General features: G+C 36.7%; 3 protein-coding genes across 3 annotated transcripts; 2 read left to right on the top strand and 1 right to left on the bottom strand.

The window, feature by feature from the left end:
* Positions 1–13,447: 13,447 nt before the first annotated feature.
* Positions 13,448–15,419, top strand: LOC138868627 (uncharacterized). Its single transcript, XM_070146190.1, has 3 exons — positions 13,448–14,022; positions 14,450–15,000; positions 15,358–15,419. The coding sequence occupies exons 1-3, from the start codon at positions 13,448–13,450 to the stop codon at positions 15,417–15,419; spliced, it is 1,188 nt and encodes a 395-aa protein (XP_070002291.1).
* A 42-nt stretch (positions 15,420–15,461) lies between these two features.
* On the top strand, positions 15,462–16,546 carry LOC138868626 (uncharacterized). Its single transcript, XM_070146189.1, has 2 exons — positions 15,462–15,968; positions 16,118–16,546. Exons 1-2 carry the CDS (start codon positions 15,462–15,464, stop codon positions 16,544–16,546), a joined length of 936 nt encoding a protein of 311 aa, XP_070002290.1.
* Positions 16,547–17,705: 1,159 nt separating this feature from the next.
* Positions 17,706–20,655, bottom strand: LOC138868625 (uncharacterized). Its single transcript, XM_070146188.1, has 10 exons — positions 20,632–20,655; positions 20,068–20,367; positions 19,888–19,918; positions 19,580–19,789; positions 18,889–19,313; positions 18,680–18,739; positions 18,417–18,592; positions 18,072–18,263; positions 17,822–17,973; positions 17,706–17,713 (listed from the first exon to the last, which is right to left on the bottom strand). Exons 1-10 carry the CDS (start codon positions 20,653–20,655, stop codon positions 17,706–17,708), a joined length of 1,578 nt encoding a protein of 525 aa, XP_070002289.1.
* Between the last annotated feature and the right edge of the window lie 799 nt (positions 20,656–21,454).

The raw sequence follows: 21,454 nt of genomic DNA, 5'->3' as shown, positions 1-21,454 counted from the left end.
CGGGATATCAAGATGAGGGGTGTAAGGATATGGTTCTGGAACTTTGAAGGTGGGTTCAGGGGGATAATACTGGTTATCATGAGTTTGGAACAGGGTTTCACTGGAAGATCGGTGTAATGTAGCATGTGGAGGTGCCACAAAAACAGGTGTAATTGGTGGAGGAGGGTATGGGACTTGTTTGGGTGGTAGATCTTGAGAAGTATGGGAAGTGGCGCCATGGAATTGTTGGTAGAGGGGAAAGGCTAGAGATGAGTTCATAGTGGGAGGCTCCGAAGGTTGGGCTAATGGTGGGATATAAGCGGGGTTGGCGGGATAAACCGGTGGTGGATGCCCATTCGCCCAGGCTTGGTACATTTCAGCCATCTGTTGCTTTAGCTTATACATTTCTTCCCTCATTGCATTAACGTCCAATTCTTCCACTTCTTTCTATGGGTCGACAATACTTGTTTCCGATTCCTGGTTGGCCATATTCAGCCTGTCTTTCTATCGGGTGTTATATGAGTGAGTTGATAGAATGCCAGTCAACTAACCACCTGCCTGGACTTAATACATCAAACAACAACCTTGTTAGCGATTAGGCTTTAATAGATTGGTAACCGCACATTGGGCATGAATGCACCTAAACAGTTAACCGTCTCTATTATGTATTTGATCGGTTGCATGCGTCATCCCGGCCTTTTCTTTCTTTTAATTGCAAACTTCCCCTTTTTCTTTTTCGTTTCCTTCCTTTCACTCTTGCTTTTGTTCTCTCTTTGTTTTCACTCTCTCTTGATTTCTTATTTTCTCTCTTTTCTTTCTTATTTTTCCGCTCTTTTTTTTCTTTACTCTCTTGTTTTTCCTCTTATCTTCTTTCTCTATTTTTTTTATTTGGTTACAGTCGAATCCTATGGAGATTGCCTACATATCACGACCCCGCATGAATCAAACCAAGCGTAGTTCTTGTAGATAAGTGCGAAATAAAACATTTTGGGGATTTTCAGTTTTCATAAAATAAAATAAAAAACAACAAATGCTTCCATTACAAACTCAAAATTAATAAATTCCAAAAGACTAACAGATTTCGATGCAAAGATGAAATACAGACTCCGAAAATAGACATCATACTCCAACAGAAGAAAATACAGACTCAAAAACAATTTGCCAGACTCTAGCAGAAAGAAGATACAAACTTAACATGACTGACAGATGCTAACAAAAGGGAAATGCAGACTTAAACGGAAAAATCATGAATACATCAATGCTCCTGGTGCCCGCGGGACATCATTCGGTATCGCCGCGGGACTATATGCAAGCTCCCTTTGAAGTCGATCCAAGTCGCTCATTATCTGTTTAACAAATGTCATTACTGCTGCAAAGAAGGTAGTGCGAGTCATATCCTCACAGATCTGGCACTTCATAACTATGTAGTCAGCAATGTTCTAATTCTCTCTCTTATGACGCCTTTTTCTTGTAACAAACGCCCAATCTGTTGGGCCCTGGCTTCCAAAGTTTGCTCAGCCGCATGATTTTGCTCCTGAAGTTGTTGCAAATCTATTTCTAATTGCGCCAATGCTGTATAACAATGTTCCCTTTCAACTTTGAAGTCTTTTGCCTATTTGATCATTTTGTTTTCCGTGGCGATGATCCTTTTCTTTAACCTTGCGACCTCATCGTCGTACCTTTCTCTCAACTGCTTAACCAGGCGTACTCGTTCCTCTGCGTTTTTAGCCAATTGCTTTCGAGCCTTGGCTAGTTCACTTTCTGCTTTGTTCAAATCAAAACTATAGTCATTTACTTTCTGCCTCAGGCTAGCGATGAGTTTTTTGTCTCTGTCGCTTCGGGCTGGATTTTCTGTCGCTACTTTCATTTTCTGAATTTGAGCTCGAAGGGCCTCATTTTCTTTGGCTATCCTTTTCTTTTCTCCTTCATCCGCCGCGACCTGCAAGCTATTCTCGAATTGAAGTTCTCTGACTTGCTTTTCCAATTTGCTTATGGTAGCCCTGTACTCGTTTTCTTTGGTCAGCCAGTCTTATTGCACTTGTGCTTCGTCGGTGAATTGTTGGACATGGGGTCGCTTTGCGGGCCTGTCGGGTTCATATTGAACTCGAGATCTTTTACCATACTAAGCAGTGTAACTAGGCTCCACCTCGCCTCTGGATAGGTCTCGTACTTGAGTATGAGGCTCTAAGAATCTGCACTGATGCCAAATCCGGCACACTTTCTCTTCTGGGAAGGCAGCTTTTGGATCTAACTCAATGACTTGCTGACTCAAATCTTCATTGTGTGGGATGGTCTGGTATCGGCCCAACTGACGCAAGACTCTGTGCGGAGCATAAGGCTGGATACTCCGAAGACCCATCAATAGCAAAAAACACACTTCAGCTGACATGTAGATTACTTCGTTGACCGAGAGCCATCTGAATGTCCATTCGATCTTATTTGCGGTCAAAGATCTCAAATGAGCATGCCACGCTTCCGTACCATCCGAAAACTCATAACCCTCTACTCGCTTTTCATGTTTTTCAATGCATTCAAGGTCAGTCATACCGCAATTCAAGTAGCCGGGATGGTGGCAAAGGTGTTCCTCCATCCATATTTGTAACAGCATATTGCACCCTTCAAAAAACTTCGCTCCTTCTCGATAGAGAGTGATAGCTCAGTAAATTTCTGCCAAGATCAGCGGCACTATAGTCCCATTTGCCTTTTTCATCATAAAGTCGGCTATCCCTACTAGCCCCATCTCAATGTTCCCGTCTTTTCTCGGGAAAACCAAGATACTAAGAACGCCACTATGAAAGCTAATCCTTTTCGCGCTTCCCACTTGTCTTGATTTCCAGCATGAGTAAGACCGGTATCTGGTGTTTCGAAGCCACGAGGATTCCCGTAACGTCGATACAGAAAGTAGAAGGTACAAAATCCTTTGGCCAGATTTCCATCTCGGATGTCTTGGTTGATGCTTAACAAATCCAAAAATTTGTGGGGGGGTCATTGTCCTTGGTGCTACCGGGTATTGACTTCTGAGATTCCCTTCGAAACCGGTATAGCCTGCTATCTCTTCTAGTGTAGGGGTTAACTCGAAATCAGCGAAGTGGAACACATTATGTGATGGGTCCCAAAACGGTATCAAGGCCTTAATCACGTCTTTTCTGGGCTTGACCTTCAAAAGCCCAATAAGACCGCCCAGTGCTTTTGTCACAACTTTCCTGTTGTCGCCCCCCAAATCATGCCACCACATATGTAGCTCCAAAGGGATCTCTTCACGGACTGAGAAAGGTTCATTTTGATTTATGCTTATCCTGCACATTTATTAAGGTGATTTTAATTAAAAGAAAACCATGCCACATTTTGACTTAAGAGAAATGACCATCGTTCAGAATTTTTACAACATCCGGCCTTGCCAACACGGCCTTTCAGCACTTCGAAAACGAAGATTTTAAGGCTGTGTCAGCTAACCAGGCAAAACCTTTAAAAGTGGTTGTTCTTGCAAAAACAGCCTTCCGATGCCCTTTTAGGGACATTCGGCTATTTCTGACAAGAATGGCATCACCCTAATTATTTTCAAATTAAAGTAAATTTTTTGTTCTTTTGGCTACTTTCGCAAAAAAGGAAGTTGGACCCGATGGGGGTTGCCTACGTATCTCACACCCTGTGAGAATCAAACTAGTGTAGTTCGGGCAAAATAAAACAAACTATATTTTATTTGAAAACAAGACTGTTTTTTTTTTCATTTCATTGGCAAATAAAACTAATTTTGAAAACACCAACTTTTGCTTTTCCTCTTTTTTGTTTTTATTTTCTAAAAAATTTGGCAGGGTTTCAACACTATTTGGACATTGGTTTTTTAGAAGAGGCGATTAACTCTCTTCAGCCCTTATACTGCTATTTTTCTTTCCTCAACTTTTTCCAATATTCATAATCCGGTCAGCCTGCAAGTCCGAAGCAAATAAATGCACAAGTAGCGAGTAGGATGCATCAGGATGGTCTTTTGTTTCGGGTGCACCTGTCCTAGACGGACCCAACCCCTGTGTTGAGTCTCCAAAGTCAAATGCACGTGATGCAAGCAAACGCTCCTACTAGGGATCCGGCATGAGGTCTTGTTATACTAGGTTCAAAACCTGGGTTTATTGTTCTAGACCTGGCTTACCCGAGCGGACAGCTCGAGCCGGGGGGGCAGCGTACCGGGAATACAGAAGCTTCACCGGCTTTGCAACGTGTCTGAACCTCGTTGTAAATTTGGGATATGACTCTAACAGAAAAGAAGTCACACGAAGTGCACACTTTTTCATGATTTAGAAGACTCAGAGAGAGGAGGGGTTTCGCAACAGTTTATATACAGTTCACGGAATATCGAAGCGATAAAAGCAATCAATTAGCACATTAGGCCCAAATCATGTAACAAAATAAAATAATGGATAAAGCCAACTATAACAATTATTCTAAGCTCGAATTCTTGAACCCTGAACCAGAGATTCTGGGTTCGATCCCCAGCAGAGTCGCCAGAGCTGTCACACCTCCTTTTTACTACAACCCGTAAAGGGCATAAATATAAGGGAGTTTTTCCGATTAAAGGACAATCGAAACGGGATTTATTTATTAAAGATTCAGAGTCGCCACTTGGGATATTTATGGTGTCCCAAGTCACCGGTTGAATCCCAAATCGAGGAAATTATGACTCTGTTTAACAGTCTGCGAACCAGAAATCCGAGTAAGGAATTCTGTTAAACCGGGAGAAGGTATTAGGCATTCCCAAGTTCCGTGGTTCTAGCACGGTCACTCAACTGTTATAATCGGCTTAATTATCTGATTTTAGAACATTTATGAATCTATGTGCAGATTTAGTTTTTAACCGCTCTTATTCAATTTTAAAAAAGATTGAACGTCGTTTAAAACACGACTTTGGATCGCGCCACATGAAATGCACCCGCAATACTAAACATATTTTATTCAACGTTTTAAGATTTGATTTGGGTCACATTAAATGCACACCCGAGTTTAAGAAGGTAATATTATTAGAACACGTGCCTAAAGAAACTAACGCATTTTCAGCTTTGCGAGGGCAATGGAAAATTCGCTAAATGGCATGCCTCGAATTCTAAGGATGAACGAGATTAATTAAGTGAGGGCCATGCAATTTGAGGTTTTGTTCAGCATGGCACCCCTCGATTTTCTATTTTAAAAGGAAATTCAAACTAAATCTCTGAGGGCCATAAGCTATCTGCGTCATCTAATTTGGCTCACCTCACAACTTTACTAATTAAAAAAAATTTTAAAAAAAAAAAAGTTGCGTGATATAATTAATTGCAGAGATTGAAAATCGTGTTAAACTAAAGCTCAAAATCGATCCCGCAAACTAGCAATTTCAATATCCATGCACTCATCTGAGGCTTATGTCTAATGAGCAACCCAATGGCCCAATGCGGCTGCAAGATAATGGAATTATAGGCTTCACGTTAAATTCTACTCAGGCCCAAAAGGAGGGCCACGCCTTGATGAAACGTACACCAAATGGAAGCCAAAGGTGTGCATTTCGAACCCATTAAAAAAAATTAAAGGAAGACATTGACAATGGCCAGATTTTGCACATGATAAATTACCAATTATGCATGGAGAATCGTCATTCAAAATAACCGCAAATAGCTTCAATCAACAGGAATTGTACTGAGCTATCTAAATCTCCATCAATCTCGGCATATGTATTCTCAAGAACACATACTTCAACTTTTATTAAGTGAATTCAGAAGTCCAACTTGGTGTGATTACTATTCTTAATTCTAACTTCAGATCTCAATTGACCTTTTTAACATCAAATCCAATCATACTATACCCAAATGACAATGAAAAAAAAATCATAACACACTCAATTGTCATGGTCAAAGGCAGACTATGGCTCTTCTTTTAACTACAACTAACTATTCATGATGCTGATAATCAGAAGAAGGAATCAACCCATTTAAATTTCCCAATCTATACCATAACCCCTTGTTTATGATTCAGCATTCTATCAAAAGCATTTCTAAAGCTAGTTATTACAAACCATGCAAGAAATTGAAAGAGAGAAAGGGGATGAGACATAAAACAGATAACAGTAATTATTGTCATATTTCCAGATCCAAGCCTCGAATTACATTTAAGTGAAGTCCATGATGTTGGCAGAATACCTGGAGATGGAGGGAAACAAGATGTGAAGAATCAGTAGATAACAGCAGAACAAGATGCACAGCAGTATCAATGCAACAGTGACCCCACAGCAGCTTGAAACCCAGAACAACCAAAAATCAAACCATCTCCCAACCCAGGTGCAAGATGTGAAAATTTCAGAGATTTTAACTAATGAGGAAGGTCAAAAATCCCCAACTGACACAAAATTATATCAGTTTTTATAAAAGAAGTACGCTGGGAATTAGTGCAATTTCAGAATTCTCAGCTGTTTTTGTTCTCTCAGAATTTTTTATCTCTTTTCAGTCTCTTAGGTCTGCCTTGAAAGGCAAGAAATGATGCCTTTATAGGCAAGAAATAGGGCAGCCTTAAGGGTTCAGCTTTTTATTTTAGTCCTTTTCTAATTTTTGTTTTTGCTTAGGGAACCTTAGTTAACTCTCAGAATTTCGAAACAGTCCCCAACCCAGCTTCTTAGGAAGCTTCCTATTCTGTTACACCAAAGATTTCCTAAGCCAGTTTCCTAAACTACCCCCCCCCCCACAACCCCTGAAATTACCTTCAGCAAATTATATGGGTCAGATTAACCCAATTTGAAGTGTTGATGGATCAAGTTTGACCCAACACTTAACATGCCCCTATGAAGGATTCAAAAACGACCCCAAAGCCCAAACAATATCAAAAGCTCATTTTGAAATTAGGAGAACAAAATTACCTGAATAAACTAAGCTCTCCTTTTAGATTAAAACAACGAGTTACAATTAGAATTAACCAGAGCCAAATATACGATTAGGAACACAAACCAGAACTGAAACAGGCAATATGCACAAGTTACAACAGAATTCATGAGAACTTCTACAAGAAAAATTGTAAAGCTTACCAAAGGAACCAATATTCACTGTTTTAATACTTCACCCCATTAGAAATTAAAGTAAAGAAAACTTAGAAGGAAATGAAAGGGTCAGGTGAACAGAAAACGGACAGAAAAGAGAAAAAACAGAAGGGTGCGAGTATACGAATAAACAGAAGATGGAGATGAAAGGGCAAAAACAGAAATACCTAGGAAATCACATGGACAGAACTTGGGCAATCTCAGGCGACTTCGACTTGACCCGAAACTGGTATTACCCGTGTGTTCTCTTTGAGAACAGATGAATAATACTAGTCTCGAGCCGCATCGTTCATAGAAAACTTGACAGCTTTGCCAGATTGTCTCCTTCTTTGTTCTCAGATTTGATTTGGACCTGGTTTGGTAAGGATTTGGGGAGAAATGGTGGTGGATTGGCGTTAAAGGAATGGTGATGGTTGTATGGCTAGATTTTGGGTGGTGTTCGAGCTCCGCCGCCGGGCAGGGGTTGGGAATTCTAGGGCGGCGGTTACGGTTTGAGGTTTCAAATTGAGATTCGAACAGTTGGGGTTCGATTTGAGGGAAAGGGGTACGAATCTGGGATGTGGAGATGGATGAGGGTATTTGGTGTAAGTTTGGGGTCGATCGGAGCACCACCGCCGGCGGAGACGATTTCCGGTCGGCAGTTCCGACGGGGATGGTGAGAGGGGTAAAAGAGATGAGAGGGGGGTAGGGGCACATTTGGACATTTAAATACTAAGTCGTTCGGGCTTCAGGACCGTCCGATCAGGAAACCTCGACGGTCCTGATCTGTTGCCCATGAAACGACATCGTTTGGTTTAGGGGGAAACCGACCGGGTCAAGGCGTGGGTTTGGGCCGGGTACTGGGTAATTTCGTTTGGGCTGAGACAATTAAGTTGGTTTTGGCCCAGATTTAGGTCTTCTTTCATTTCTTTCTTTTTATTTTTTCAATTTCAAAATTCTTTTTCAAAAATTAAAATAAAACCTAAATTAATTAATAATAATTTTTTTAACTAAATTAACCTACCAATTAGATTAATCGCTCACCATGGTATTTACAATAATTAATTAAATCTTAAATTTAAAGAAAAATTACACAATTCAAAATTAAAAAGTAAAAATGCAAAATGAATTGTTTATTTTGTGATTTTCATTTTTTATAAAACAAAACTAATTTACTAATTAATCTAAAAATATAACATTAAATCCTAAATGTAGATGCAACATATTTTTTTGTATTTTTCACGACTTAAATAAAATAAACGTGCACAGACAAATGCAAATAATTAACAAAAAATGCCACGAAATCCAACAAAATTGCAAACATTGAAAGAAATTATTTTGTTTTGAATTTGTTGGAGTAATTCATATAGGGCAAAAATCACGTGCTCACAATAATTAAGTTTAAAATGTGAAGTTTGGTAGGAATCGGAGTCCGTTTAGTATAAATCGGATCATTATTTGAGAAATAGGGAATTTTGATGTTCTTGAGATATATTATGAATTTGAGGCTTAATTCATAGTTGTTGATGTTATTTTGATGATTTGATCGTACGAACGAGTCCGTACGATATTTTTAGGTAAGGGTGCATATTTGGTTTGGAGCCCCGAGGGCTCGGGTGAGTTTTGGATAGGCCTTGGAGTGCATTTAGACTTAGAACATGACAGTTGCAGGTTCAGAGAAAATTATAGGTCTCTGAAACCAAGCTCCGCGGTCTGCGGTGGGGTCTTCACGAGCGCGGTAGGAGCTTTGCGACCGCGGTGCGATTTTTTCAAACACTCTTTCTTCCCCAAAACGCTAGTAAGTGATTTTTAACTTATTTCTTTCACTTCTTAACTTATTTTTACAAGATTTCATCCTAGGATCTAGGATTTTCATGATAGAATTGGGAATTTTGGGTAAAACCTAAGAATATGGAAATTTGGAGATTTAGACCTCAAATTGAGGTCGGATTCCAAAACCAATTATATATCCGGGCTCGCAGATGAATGGGTAATCGGGTTTTGGTCTGAATTTCGGGTTTGGATCAAGCTGGCCCGGGGTGGATTTTTGACTTTTGGGGAAATCATTGGAAAATCTATTTTCATGCATTAGAATTGACTTATTTAGCATTTACTAATATTATTAAGTAAATTGTTACTAGATATAAGCGAATTGGAAGTGGAACCAAGAGGTAAAGCGGTAGTTGAGGCTTGATTGTGTTCGTGGCTTCGAGGTAAGTGTTTGGTCTAACCTTAGCTTAAGGGATTAGGAGTCGTGTCTTATTTGCTATGTATTAATTGTTGAGTACGATGTATAGGCATGGTGACGAGTATCTATACGTTGGTGTCAAGCATGCCTGTGAGTCTTATACTATGACTAATATGACTCCGTTTCGTATTTTTCATACTTTATATGATGATTTCTATTATTGAACAAGACTTGTGGAAGTATTGTTGGTAATTGATCATTGTAGAGCATTGGCTCAAGTTGAGAAATGAGTTATGAAGAAATTGTGGAAAAGAGAAGAGGTTTATAATATTGTCTCCCTTGCCGGGATGTTATTGCTTTTGATATTATCTCCCTTGCAGGGACGTTGTTATTCATGATATTGCTTCCATTGCCGGGATATTATTGTTATGCTATTGTTCCCTTGACGGGATTTCATTGAAATATTATTGATTCCCTTGCCCAAATGGCTTTGTGATTGTTGCTTGGGTGAGGAAGAGTGTAAAGCACGAAGGGTGATGCCATGTATGATTTTTGAGAGTGTTAATGCACGAAGGGTGATGTCGTGTCGCACGTTGTACAATTCTGTACCATGATATGAGTGATAATGCATGAAGGATCATTCTGTGCCATGATCATGTGAGGTAAAAGCACGAATAGTGATGCCGTGCCGATTTTATTGATTTTTATTGTGAGGACGAGAGTAAAAGCATGAAGGGTGATGTTGTGCACTTGTCTTTTATTTCTGATTCTTGTTGATAATTTAACTATGGTGTTCTTTACATTTATCTGTTGTTTTTCTGATGATACTTGTTGTTCCCTGCAGCACGTTTCCCCCTCCTGTCCTTAGTTGTAAATTTCTGTTTTTACTTTTCCGTTGTATATGATTTAACTGCACAGGTTTATTTGGTAGTCTGGTCCTAGCCTCGTCACTACTTCGTCGAGGTTAGGCTAGGCACTTACCAGCACATAGGGTTAGTTGTACTGATACTACACTCTGCACTGTGTGCAGATCCCGGTGCTGCAGCTTTTGGACCGCAGTGAGGTTGCTGCCTTCAGTCCATTCAGCCGACCCGAGGTAGTCCTGCAGGCGTCCGCAGGCCTTGGCATCCCCTTCTATCTTTCCATACTGTTTCTTCTATGTATTTCTGAAACAGCTTGTATTTATCTTTCGGACCATTATTTGTAGTATTCTTAGACAGTCTCTGAAGTTGTGACATCAGATCTGGGTAGTTTTTAGTTTATAGATTTGTATCGGTATTAATATTAAACTGTTGCCTTTCGTTTCTTCCACTTATTTAATTCCGCTGTTTATATGATGTTGTTCACCATTGTTAAAGGATTAAAATATATGAAAAAGGTTAAGTAATTGGAATAATTGGCTTGTCTAGCTTTCACTAGTAGGCGTCATCACGACTCCCGAGGGTGAGAAGTCCAAGTCGTGACATTGCAAGATACTAGATGATTTATTACTTTACATATGTGATATTTATCATGTACTTAATAACAAATGTATGATAAACATCACCACCAAACGAAATCTCTCCCGTTTGGCCATCAACATAAGTTAGCTTTCTTATTAACAAGCCAAATATTATTGTATATGATCGAAATGTTTCAATAAGTAAAATATTTTTTTAAGAATGAAAACGTTTTACATAATACCAAATGCATACTTGACTTAAAGGTTATTTTAAATGAAAATTTTTAAATGCGTGTAGTTTTTAAAACTAAATGTATAATAATGAAATATCTTTTGGATGATATGAGAAGCAATATATTTAAAAATAATAGAGCAGACTAATTAACACTACCTTATGGCCGCCCAATCTTCCCTATATAATTTTACTTTTTACTTTTCAATTTTTAAAAAGAAGCTTTTGTATTAAGAAAATATTTAGTCCATATATTTCTGGCAAGATGCAATTATATAGAAGTATTTGCAATATTTTAAGGCTTTATTATAACCCAAATTCAAATACGTTTGACAGTTTTTCAAAGTTGATTACTTCCGTTCACATAAGTCATAACTTCCACCCAAAAAAGAGGTTATCCAAATACATAGAGCTTCTCCGTTTCCTTTTAAAATAAATCGGAACACAAGAACACATTCTCCTCATTCACTTTAATGTTTTTGTCCACCTCCCATGTACCATCCCCTCCTTTATCAATTACTAAGACTGTTAGTATGGATTTTTGAAGGTACAACTGTCAACTGCTACTAGGAATGTTTTGTTAAGTAGTTATAACTATTTGGCAAGTTTCGGAAACTCTTGTGCTCGTAACAGAACTACTTGTTGTAGTGACTTCTTATTTCTAGGACTAGGATATATATTCTGTATCTTAACACCCCTCCACCCAAAAAACAAAAAAACCATTCTCCTCATTCACTTGTCATATCTATCTTTACATACCATTCATTTCGTTTTAAAAAAGAAAACATTCACGCATATTTTTACTTATTAAGTTACCTTTTAAATTTTGACTTGTTTTATGAAAAGTGATTCAGATTATTTTTGTTAAATGGTGGGAAATAAAAATAAAAACATAGTCCCTTTTTTGTCAAATGGACCTTAAATCAAATAGTACTGATACTCGGTTTGAAGCTGTTATGGATCCAATATCCGCGACCAAATACAGAAATAGCAGATTAACATATTGATATCGATAACAAAAGAATCACACTGAAAAATAATAATAACTAAGTAACAGAAAGAAAGGGGTTGAGAAAGACAGAGCCATAGAGAAAAATAGTCGAGGAGAGAGAGATCAGAGAGGGTAAGTTTCCAGAAAATTCAGCCTACTACATTAGTGCTACTATTTGGCTATTTAACCATTTATGTGTCCTAGCTAATATTCTCATCCCATACCCAATTCAGGAACTCGGATCCCATATAAAGCCCGAAAGCCTTTGTGGTAGTCTTTTAGTTCTTATGTTTTTCCTAATTGACCAATTCTTGCATTTTCAGACGGCCCAATGCAATCCTTGAGCCCAAACTCCTCATCCATCATGACAGAAGCATAGCACAATAGGCCCATTATGTACTAGAATTAATCGTAAAAATTATACGGGGAGTCCAATTTAGTCGTTCTTTTTTAAGTTGTACCAACTTTGTTTTTGCTTTTGCATATATGTATCCGGCTTTTTGTTAAAAAGGTTATAAAAAATGATTTTTTCCTTCTTCAATAAAAGACGTTTCTCTAAGTATAGGACATTCTCTCTCTCTCTTTGCTATATTGATTGTTGTTATTCGCTAAAATCAAACGTACGTTTTTTGCTCTTGCTTCTGTTTGTTTTTTAACTGTTTCTTCTCCAACAATATTTAGTATAGTCACAGGTACGATTTTAACTGTTGCTTTTAAAAACTATTTTACAATGTCTATTGTGTATATTGACGAGCAGTTTATGATTTAATTTTTGGTATTTTTGTCGATAGTAGTGTCTATATAGGTTTAGTTGAATCCTTTCCCTTTTTAATTAGTGTTAAAATGGATTTGTAGGTTTTACTTTGAGTAATACATTAGTTTTGTAGGTTTTTACTTTGTTGATTGGTGTTTTTAGGCTTTTTTAAAAATTTGTTTGTGTTTTTGGTGAAAATAGTATATATTCTGATATATACTAATTTAAATCACTGTTTCTGGCAATGTTCCGTAGCAATGGCGACGGCCCACGATATCACCGGTTGAAATTAGGGGAAAAGACAGGACTACCTATAAAAGTGAAATTATTTACCCTCTCTTATCCATTAAAGAATTCTACTCACTAAATAATTACAACTCCTATCCATTTAATAAATAAACGACAATAACATCTACCCATCCTTTTAATGCCCTACGTATAAAAACGCAGAAGCTGCTCAAAATTTCAGAAAATTAGCGCACAAACGTGGAAAAACGCAGAAGCTCTTCAAAATTTCAGAAAATTAGCGCACAAAATTGAGATTTCCACTGATCGAAGAGCAGTAAGTGTGAAAAAACAAATCGAAGATGCTGATTCGGATTTTAATTTCGCTGTTCTCTTCAGATTTTGATTTTGTTGTTGGTTTGATTTTTATTTTGGAGCTAAACTTCTGAATTTTAGCTGAAAATTCTAATCTAGGTTTGGAGATCTGGAGATCTAGAGGTTTGATTTCGCTGTTGTTTTGTTGAAATTTCGAACACTGTTGATTTCGAACACTGTTGAAATTGCATTGTTGAGATTCAATTTTGGACATAAAAATGATTATAACTTTAGAATCATGGAAAAGATTCCAATTCTGCTGCAACATAGTGGAGAATGGGATGATAACAATAATTTCATAAATTTTCATGTTGATGCAATTCTAATAAAGACCTATTGGAAATTTGAACAACTTCTCAGAGAAAATGCAAAGCAACTGCAAAAGGACAGTAAAACAATAGTTATTCAGTATGTTATTGCTCAAGGATATCTACCAATTACAATTTGCAGCGATATGAGTGTTAGTGTTTATATGGAATTGAAAAAATCAAGTGCAGGGATGACAACACTTCCCCTGTGTGTGTCGTTTGCTAAAAACACTATAGCTGCAAGCACCTCCAGTTTCGATGTTGCTCCAATTTCACCAGAAATTGCACAATTTGAAAGCACTGATATGATTACTACGTTTGATGTGCAAGAAGGAGATGACGTCATTTTAGAACTTGATGATGCAAACATCATAACAGATCAATTTCATCAAAATGTTGAAAAAGGACAAATTTACGAAGACAAGAACCCGCTGGCTCTCGTTATGAAACAATATGTTGTTAGAGAAAAATGTCAATATCGGGTTCATAAATCATGCCCAAGAAGGTTCGTCTGCATGTTTTCAAGTAAAAAAACTATGTGATACCTATATAGTATATAAGTATGCTAAATCAGTATACTATGAGAGTATGGAATTGTATTGGTTTGTCTGTGTTTTTTATCAGTGATACTGGTATAGTATATAAGTATGCTATATCAGTATACTATGCGAGTATATAACTGTATTGGTTTGTCTTTGTTATTATCAGTAAAACATAATACCAATATAGTATATATGTATGCTAAATCAGTATACTATGTGAGTATAGAATTGTGCTGCTTTGTCTATATTTTTTATCAGCAAAATATGATACAGATACAGTGTATAAGTATACCAACAGAGTATACCATATGAGTATATAATTGTACGGATTTTTTTGTGTATTTTTTATCAATAAAACATGATACATAACTGTATTTGTATTATAAACAGGTATATCCTTGAATGCGTGGATGAAAGATGCACTTGGAGACTTAAAGCATCAAGCCTGCGAGCATCAAATCTTTTCAAAGTGACAGATTTCAATTATGTCCACAGTTGTTTAACTAATAAGAGATTTTGTTCACAAAAACAAGTTGTCTCAGCTTTTATTGCAGCTGTGGTACAAGATAAACTTGTTGACCCGAAAACCATATATACACCAACAGATATCCAGAGAGACATCCAAAAAGCATATGGTATGGACTTAAGCTACATACAAGCATGGAGATCAAAAGAAAAAGCAATACAATTATTGAGACGATCACCAAGTGAGTCATACAAGAAAATGCCAACATATCTTTATATGTTAGAGTACGCTAACCCAGGATCAGTGACACGACTACACACTGAAGGAGATGGGAGCTTCTTGTATGCATTTATAACTATATATGCATCGATTAGAGGATGGGTCTATTGTAGGCCAACAGTTGTAGTTGATGGAAGTTTTTTAAAGTCAACATATAGAGGGACCATACTCACGGCTTCCACGCAAGACGCAGAGGGTAAGAATACAATCTAATTACATTCAGTTAAAGAAACAAAAAATATTTTCAAATATTTATGATACAAGTATACCAACAGAGTATATAGTTGTTTTGCTACACACCTGCACGTACCTTAACTATACTACTATATGAAATACTAAATTAATATTTTGTGTACAATCCAATTACATTCAGTTAAAGAAACAAAAAAAATATTTTCAAATATTATATGATACCAGTATGGTATACAAGTATATCAACAGAGTATATAGTTGTTTTACTACACACCTGCACCTACCTATGACTATACTACTATATGTAATGCTAAATTAATATAGTGTGTTGTAATTAATATTTTGTTCTTTGGGTTTACAGGACAAATTCTACCCCTCGCATATGCAATTGTTGATTCGGAAAATGATGCATCGTGGGAATAGTTCTTCGTGCAGTTGAGAGAAACCTATGGACAAAGAGAGGGAATGTACATTGTATCATACAGGCATGATGCTATATGGAAAGCAACTTCAATTGTCTATCCAGAAGTCCCTCATTGTGCATGTATGTTCCATCTGTGGAACAGCAATAAGACAAACTTCAGGAAGAGCCAAAAACAAATCAAAGAAGTATATTTTGCTTTAGCAAGAGCATACACTGTTGAAGAATTCAACAGGCATATGGCAGAGTTAGAAGCTATTGATAGTAGAGTGAAAATATACCTGATGGATATTGGATATGATAAATGGTCCCGGGCGCATTCCAAGGAAAATAGAACCATGACCATGACATCGAATATTGCGGAATCAGTAAATGCAGCAAACAAGCACGCAAGAGACCTCCCAGTTGTGAATTTGCTTGACTTTATGACAACATTGATTCAAAAATGGAATTACACCAATCGGAAGGATGCAGTGGAATCATTTATGAAGATTGGTGCAAAGTATGAAAAAATATTAGTAGATAATACTATCTTATCACAGACGATGACGGTATGCATTTTCAAAATCATAAAAACACTGCATGTACTGTATTTTTACTTTTTTACCTTAGTGATTTCACTAAACAACTGAATATTGTTATTTAAAAAATACTATTACTTCATATAGCTAATGACTTTTCTTAATTAAAATTATACTAGGTGTTGTCATCAACTGAATTCTTACATTTAGTAATTGATGGCCAAACAAGAAATGTGGTGCGCCTACATGAAAGAAACTGCACTTGTGGGAGGTTTCAGCTAGACGATATTCCATGTCCACATGCAATGGCAGTTATACAAAAATTCCATATGGATTCATACAAGTATTGCTCGGATTACTACAGCATAGACTACTTGCTGAAAACATATGAGATATCAGTAAATTCATTGCCTGATGAAATAACGTGGCAAATTCCAGAACATGTCTCTTCGCAGGTGGTACTGCCACCAAAAGGAAAAATCAAACAAGAAAGACCTAAAAAGAAGAGAGGCATAGTAGGCTGGGAAGGAAATACAGTTACATGTGCACTATACGGGAGAAAAGGACACAACCGGAGAACATGCCGAAATATTCCAAAGAGAGATTGATATAATGCTTCAATGTTTTTATACAACTCATCTATTGTAGAATCATAGCATTTGAATAGCAAAAAATAAAATGCATTTCTTGCACTGGACATATATTTGGTATGATGATTCTTTGTTAAATTACTTTTTGGCAACAAATTTGTATGGCTACTTGTATTTTCAATAAGAATATGTTTATTTTCTATTTTAGTATATAAAAGTGGGATGCATTTACATCTAGTTGCTGCAGGAAAAAAGATGCTTAAATATATCTGTGATACCCAAGTGGTATATCTGTATACCTTATTGGTATATCTGTATACCTTATTAGTATCAAAATATGTGCAGAAATAGAAGTAGTGCACGCTTTGCAGCTCATGTCTGTATTGAACTATAACAAATTGGAAGCCATTTACATGCAGTTATTTGTGCATCATCAGGTACATTAGTACAAGGTGATACCCAATGTTATATTTGTATACCTCGCTGGTATATAGTGGTATTGCACTAATATGGCTAAAACAAAATATACGCAGAAATATAAATGGTGCACCAGATACAACGTGATACCTAAAATGCGCACACTTTGCAACTCATGTCAGTACTTACATCTAGTTGCTGCAGGAAAAAAGATGAGTCAAATACAACGTGATACCCAAATGGTATATAATTATACCTGATTGGTATATAGTTCTACTACACTAATACACCATCTATGCTAAAACTACAGATGAACATTAAAGCTTAGACCATCATCACATTCGAAAGCAGATCATTTAACTTCTGTCACAACTACTTTGTATGTTGTTGGAAGTGTTCACTTCATCTGCCCCTAATTTTCACTTGCTGAATCCATTAAACCTTACCCTCTGGCAAAGAAATGGACCTCGGCATCCTAATAAACCAACAACTTTATGGAAGAAGCCTACGAAAAGCCTAATAAAACAAGCTGAAATCAGAAACAAAATCAGCAAATTTTCAGCATCAAGAGACATAACTATACTGATAACCCCCATGTACTTGAAGAAATCTATTACCACATATTTTGAACCAGAATAATTAAATATGACAAAAGAAACATTAGCAGCTGGAAATATTTTATAAAGGCACAAGTTTCCTACAGTCTTGAATCAGCAGAAGGTCATTTACTACTAATAATACCATACTTCACCAAAAACTATTAAAATCCTGCAAAGTTTTCATGATACAATTAACTAAAACCAAAAAGAGACCTATACTACTTCTTGTGTTTCTTTCCACGAGTCTTTTTAGGTACTACTGGAGCCTCAAATTTACTTGATTCGCCATGCAACTGTTTGTTCCTCCCATAGTGCCACAACAGTATACCAAACCTAGCTCGAAGACCATCCACATCAAAATTGGCAACAGGAATTGGAAGATCTTCAATAATATACTCTGCAAAGCAAGCAACATATATTACACAATCTCTGAAATAAAACAAATGAATAGAATATAAAAATCAATTAGAAGTGAAAATGTTAATATGAATGAGGAAAACAAAGTAAAAAAAAGTAACTATTCTTACGAATTTTGTTGTGTTGGCAGATTTGTAATCAGTTCAATATCAAAAGGATCAGTTAACTTCTTTCCCATGTGCAGACCATTTTCTACTACAATGTCACTTCTTTGGTTATAAAATTCAATACTAACTAGAAATAGGGGGACCAACACAGCATAAGCCTCTGCCACTTTCTGAATAGCTTTTTTGTGCTTTCGACTATGTAGCGAGTCATATACATAAAAACATCTCTTGTGGAATGACACACACCCCAATATCCAATGCCAAATTTCTACCAAATTAATTGAAAAAAGGACATGATCAACCTGGTGTCATGGAGTGTTGCAATGCATCCTAAATCCTTTCATGTACTCCATGATATCGTCTGATCTATCAATCAAATGATCTTGTTTCCCACCTTTTACAAATTCTATGAAAACCCTTTGAATGATATTATTAAAAAGAGTATCTGTAGTTGTGACTTTGATTGGCATATTAATTTCATATTTCGCCTTCTTCCTAAGATAGTAGAATATAATATTCAAGTGCTGCAAAAAGAGAGGAAGAAAACATGACTACCACTAACAATATGAATGAACTACTACAACAACAAAAATAAAAAGCAGTACACATACCGAACTAGAGAGCGGCCTGCCAGAATAGTTTAAGGTATGGAAAAACGTCTTATCATCAATCTGTTCAACTTTCAAAGTCAAAACAAGGCTCTAGCTTTTGATCACCAGGTAAATACACTTCCCTATTTCGTATAAAAGAAGATATGGATAAGAAATATAACAACAAACATTAAGAAAAAATGAAAACAAAAGTACATGGAAATGAATACGCACTCTCCCAATTGCATATTTGCTTCAACAAAGTTTGAGAATGCAGTCGTAAGCTTAAAATCAACCGTCTCTGAAATGTCATTTACAAATGAAAATCTTCCTTTGATAACCTTCGAGGATCCCCCAACTGCACTAACACCAGATTGCCAGTCATTCATATACGGTGACTGTTTTACAGCTGTGGGGCGCCTTTTCCGTGTTAAAACTGCAGGAGTAGTTTCAACATCTGTTTGTATCTGAACAATATTTCTTGATACTGAATGATCAGGTTTAGACTTATTTACAGCACGAGTTGTTAGATCATTTCCAGATTGATTTACATTACGTCTCCCTCCTTGTGTAATGGCAGCAATTAGATCAAGTTGAGAATCAGTATATTCAAAATCAGAATCCAAGTGAAGATCAACCCCGTGTCGACATGGAGCTTAAATTAGAAAATGCTAGTGAATAAATAAATATACAAAGTTAAGAAATTTAGAAAAAAAAAGAATGAAAAGTTAGATATAGAAGACATTACCAGAAGGCAAATTCACATTACTTCAACCAACATCCACTTGACCAACACCATCAACCCGACATGCTAAACACATAAAAGCATTATCAGCATCACTACTTAAATAAAAAATAAAAAACTATCAAGAACCTATCATTTACATACTAACTACAGAATTAGTAACATCAACATCGTACCTTGTGGAGCAGTATTAGACTCAATAACAACATCTGCTCGTGTCTGTACAGGGATTCCTAATGGCAGCGGAGCAGGACCCGACTTTTTAACATCATGAGATGACTGCTTATATGTTGCTTGTTGTGTAATAGCGGTGATTTGATCAATTGCAGATGCAGATAGTTCAAAGTTAGAATCCAAGCCAAAATCATGCTCATTTACGAAGGTGGCTGAAAAAAGTTTTTTAACAAAAAGGTTAGTCAATGCACAAATACATAGAGTTAAATAAATAAAAAAATAATCAAAAATTACATATACAACATTTTACCAGAACGCAAATCATCATCCTGTTGCTTGTGCTGAAAATGAGAAACTAACAATTTTAGTCTTATGTATATTACAAGAATACTATGTGCACTAAAAGTAAAGAATGGAATAGTATCCTATAAGCATATATTGCATCTTTGAACAATATACTATAGCATTATATTATATAAAAGATGAATACCGCTGAATTTCCCTCTGGTTTCACTGACTGCCTACCAATAGCTGCAAGCACCTCCTCAAACTTGTTCTCTACAAAAAGCTTCAAAGCTTGTAACTCCTTCATTACCTCAGCATTGGTAGGTTGGGAATCACCTCCGGTACTTTCAGGCATACTTTGTGTCTTTGGTAATTGAGTGTCAAAAACCTGAAAGCTATCGGGCTGGCTGGGTTGGCTGTCAGTGCACTCAACTTCAATTTCAAAACTTAGACCACGCACATCAAATTGTTTCTTCTCATCATCAGTTGGGGTGATGTTCTTTAGCTGCAATTATTAAGCACACTAGTTAGAAATAGAAATGATAATAAAATATGAAAGAAAAAAGATCCATATTACCATATGATACCAATATAGTATACATGTATACCAACAGAGTATATCACTGAACTGGGATATAGTATACATGATACCAATATAGTATACATGTATACCAACAGAGTATATCACTAAACTGGGATATTGCTACAACTGTGACTAAACTAGTGTACCAAAACATTAAGAGAGGCAATAAAACTATGAGAAAATTACCTGCTTGCGTTGCAAGCTACACATTTACAAAGCAACTCGCTCATTCGGGATTTGACCCATGACTACCCATTTCAAAATTCGTGGAAGTTTGTTGTTTCCAAGATGATCAGCAAAGTGACCATCCAAACTTGGGCAGCATTCATACAACCAAGTCTGTAAAGCCAACGGGAAGCCACCAAGTCTATAAAAAGAAGGCTTATCTTGAAACTTGTTGGAACACGAGTCAATTGTAGCTTTATAACATCTATACCCCAGGGATAATTATTAAAATCACCAGACTCAACCAAGTCAATGTAAGACCGTGAAATAGCCTTTGTTTTGAGTTGAGAAAATAAGAAGTTGTTGACAAAATACAGAACTGCTATCTTCAACGCATCATCATCCGTTTCCCATTTCTTCTTCTTAAAACAGTCTGCTAGTTGGGCAAATGTCATGGATGCAGTCCCAAAATATTTTGAAATCAACCTATTCTCTGCTATGCTCTCTATACTTATATCACCCTTACATTTCAACCCAGTAACAAGTGCAAATTTACCCAAGCCAAACCGCAACCTAGAATCATTCACTACAAACTGCATCTCATTTTTAACCTCATGATGTACTTCTCTCATAAGCAAATGGTGCATAACACGAATCTGCACAATCACTAGTGGCAGATCCAAAAAATAGCCAAAGCATGTTTTCTTAAACAGTCGAAGTTGCCGCTTTGATAAATTCGTTTTCAATTGATGAATAACATGGCAATTGATATCCCAATCAACCTTTGGTTTATAATCTAAGTCAATAGGCACAAGGAAATCCCAACACTACAAAACATGTTCAT

The sequence above is a fragment of the Nicotiana sylvestris genome, chromosome 5, assembly GCF_000393655.2.
Source record: "Nicotiana sylvestris chromosome 5, ASM39365v2, whole genome shotgun sequence".
Lineage (NCBI taxonomy): Eukaryota > Viridiplantae > Streptophyta > Magnoliopsida > Solanales > Solanaceae > Nicotiana > Nicotiana sylvestris.
Note: the sequence above shows the minus strand (reverse complement) of the source record. Positions and strands in the feature narration are given on the sequence as shown.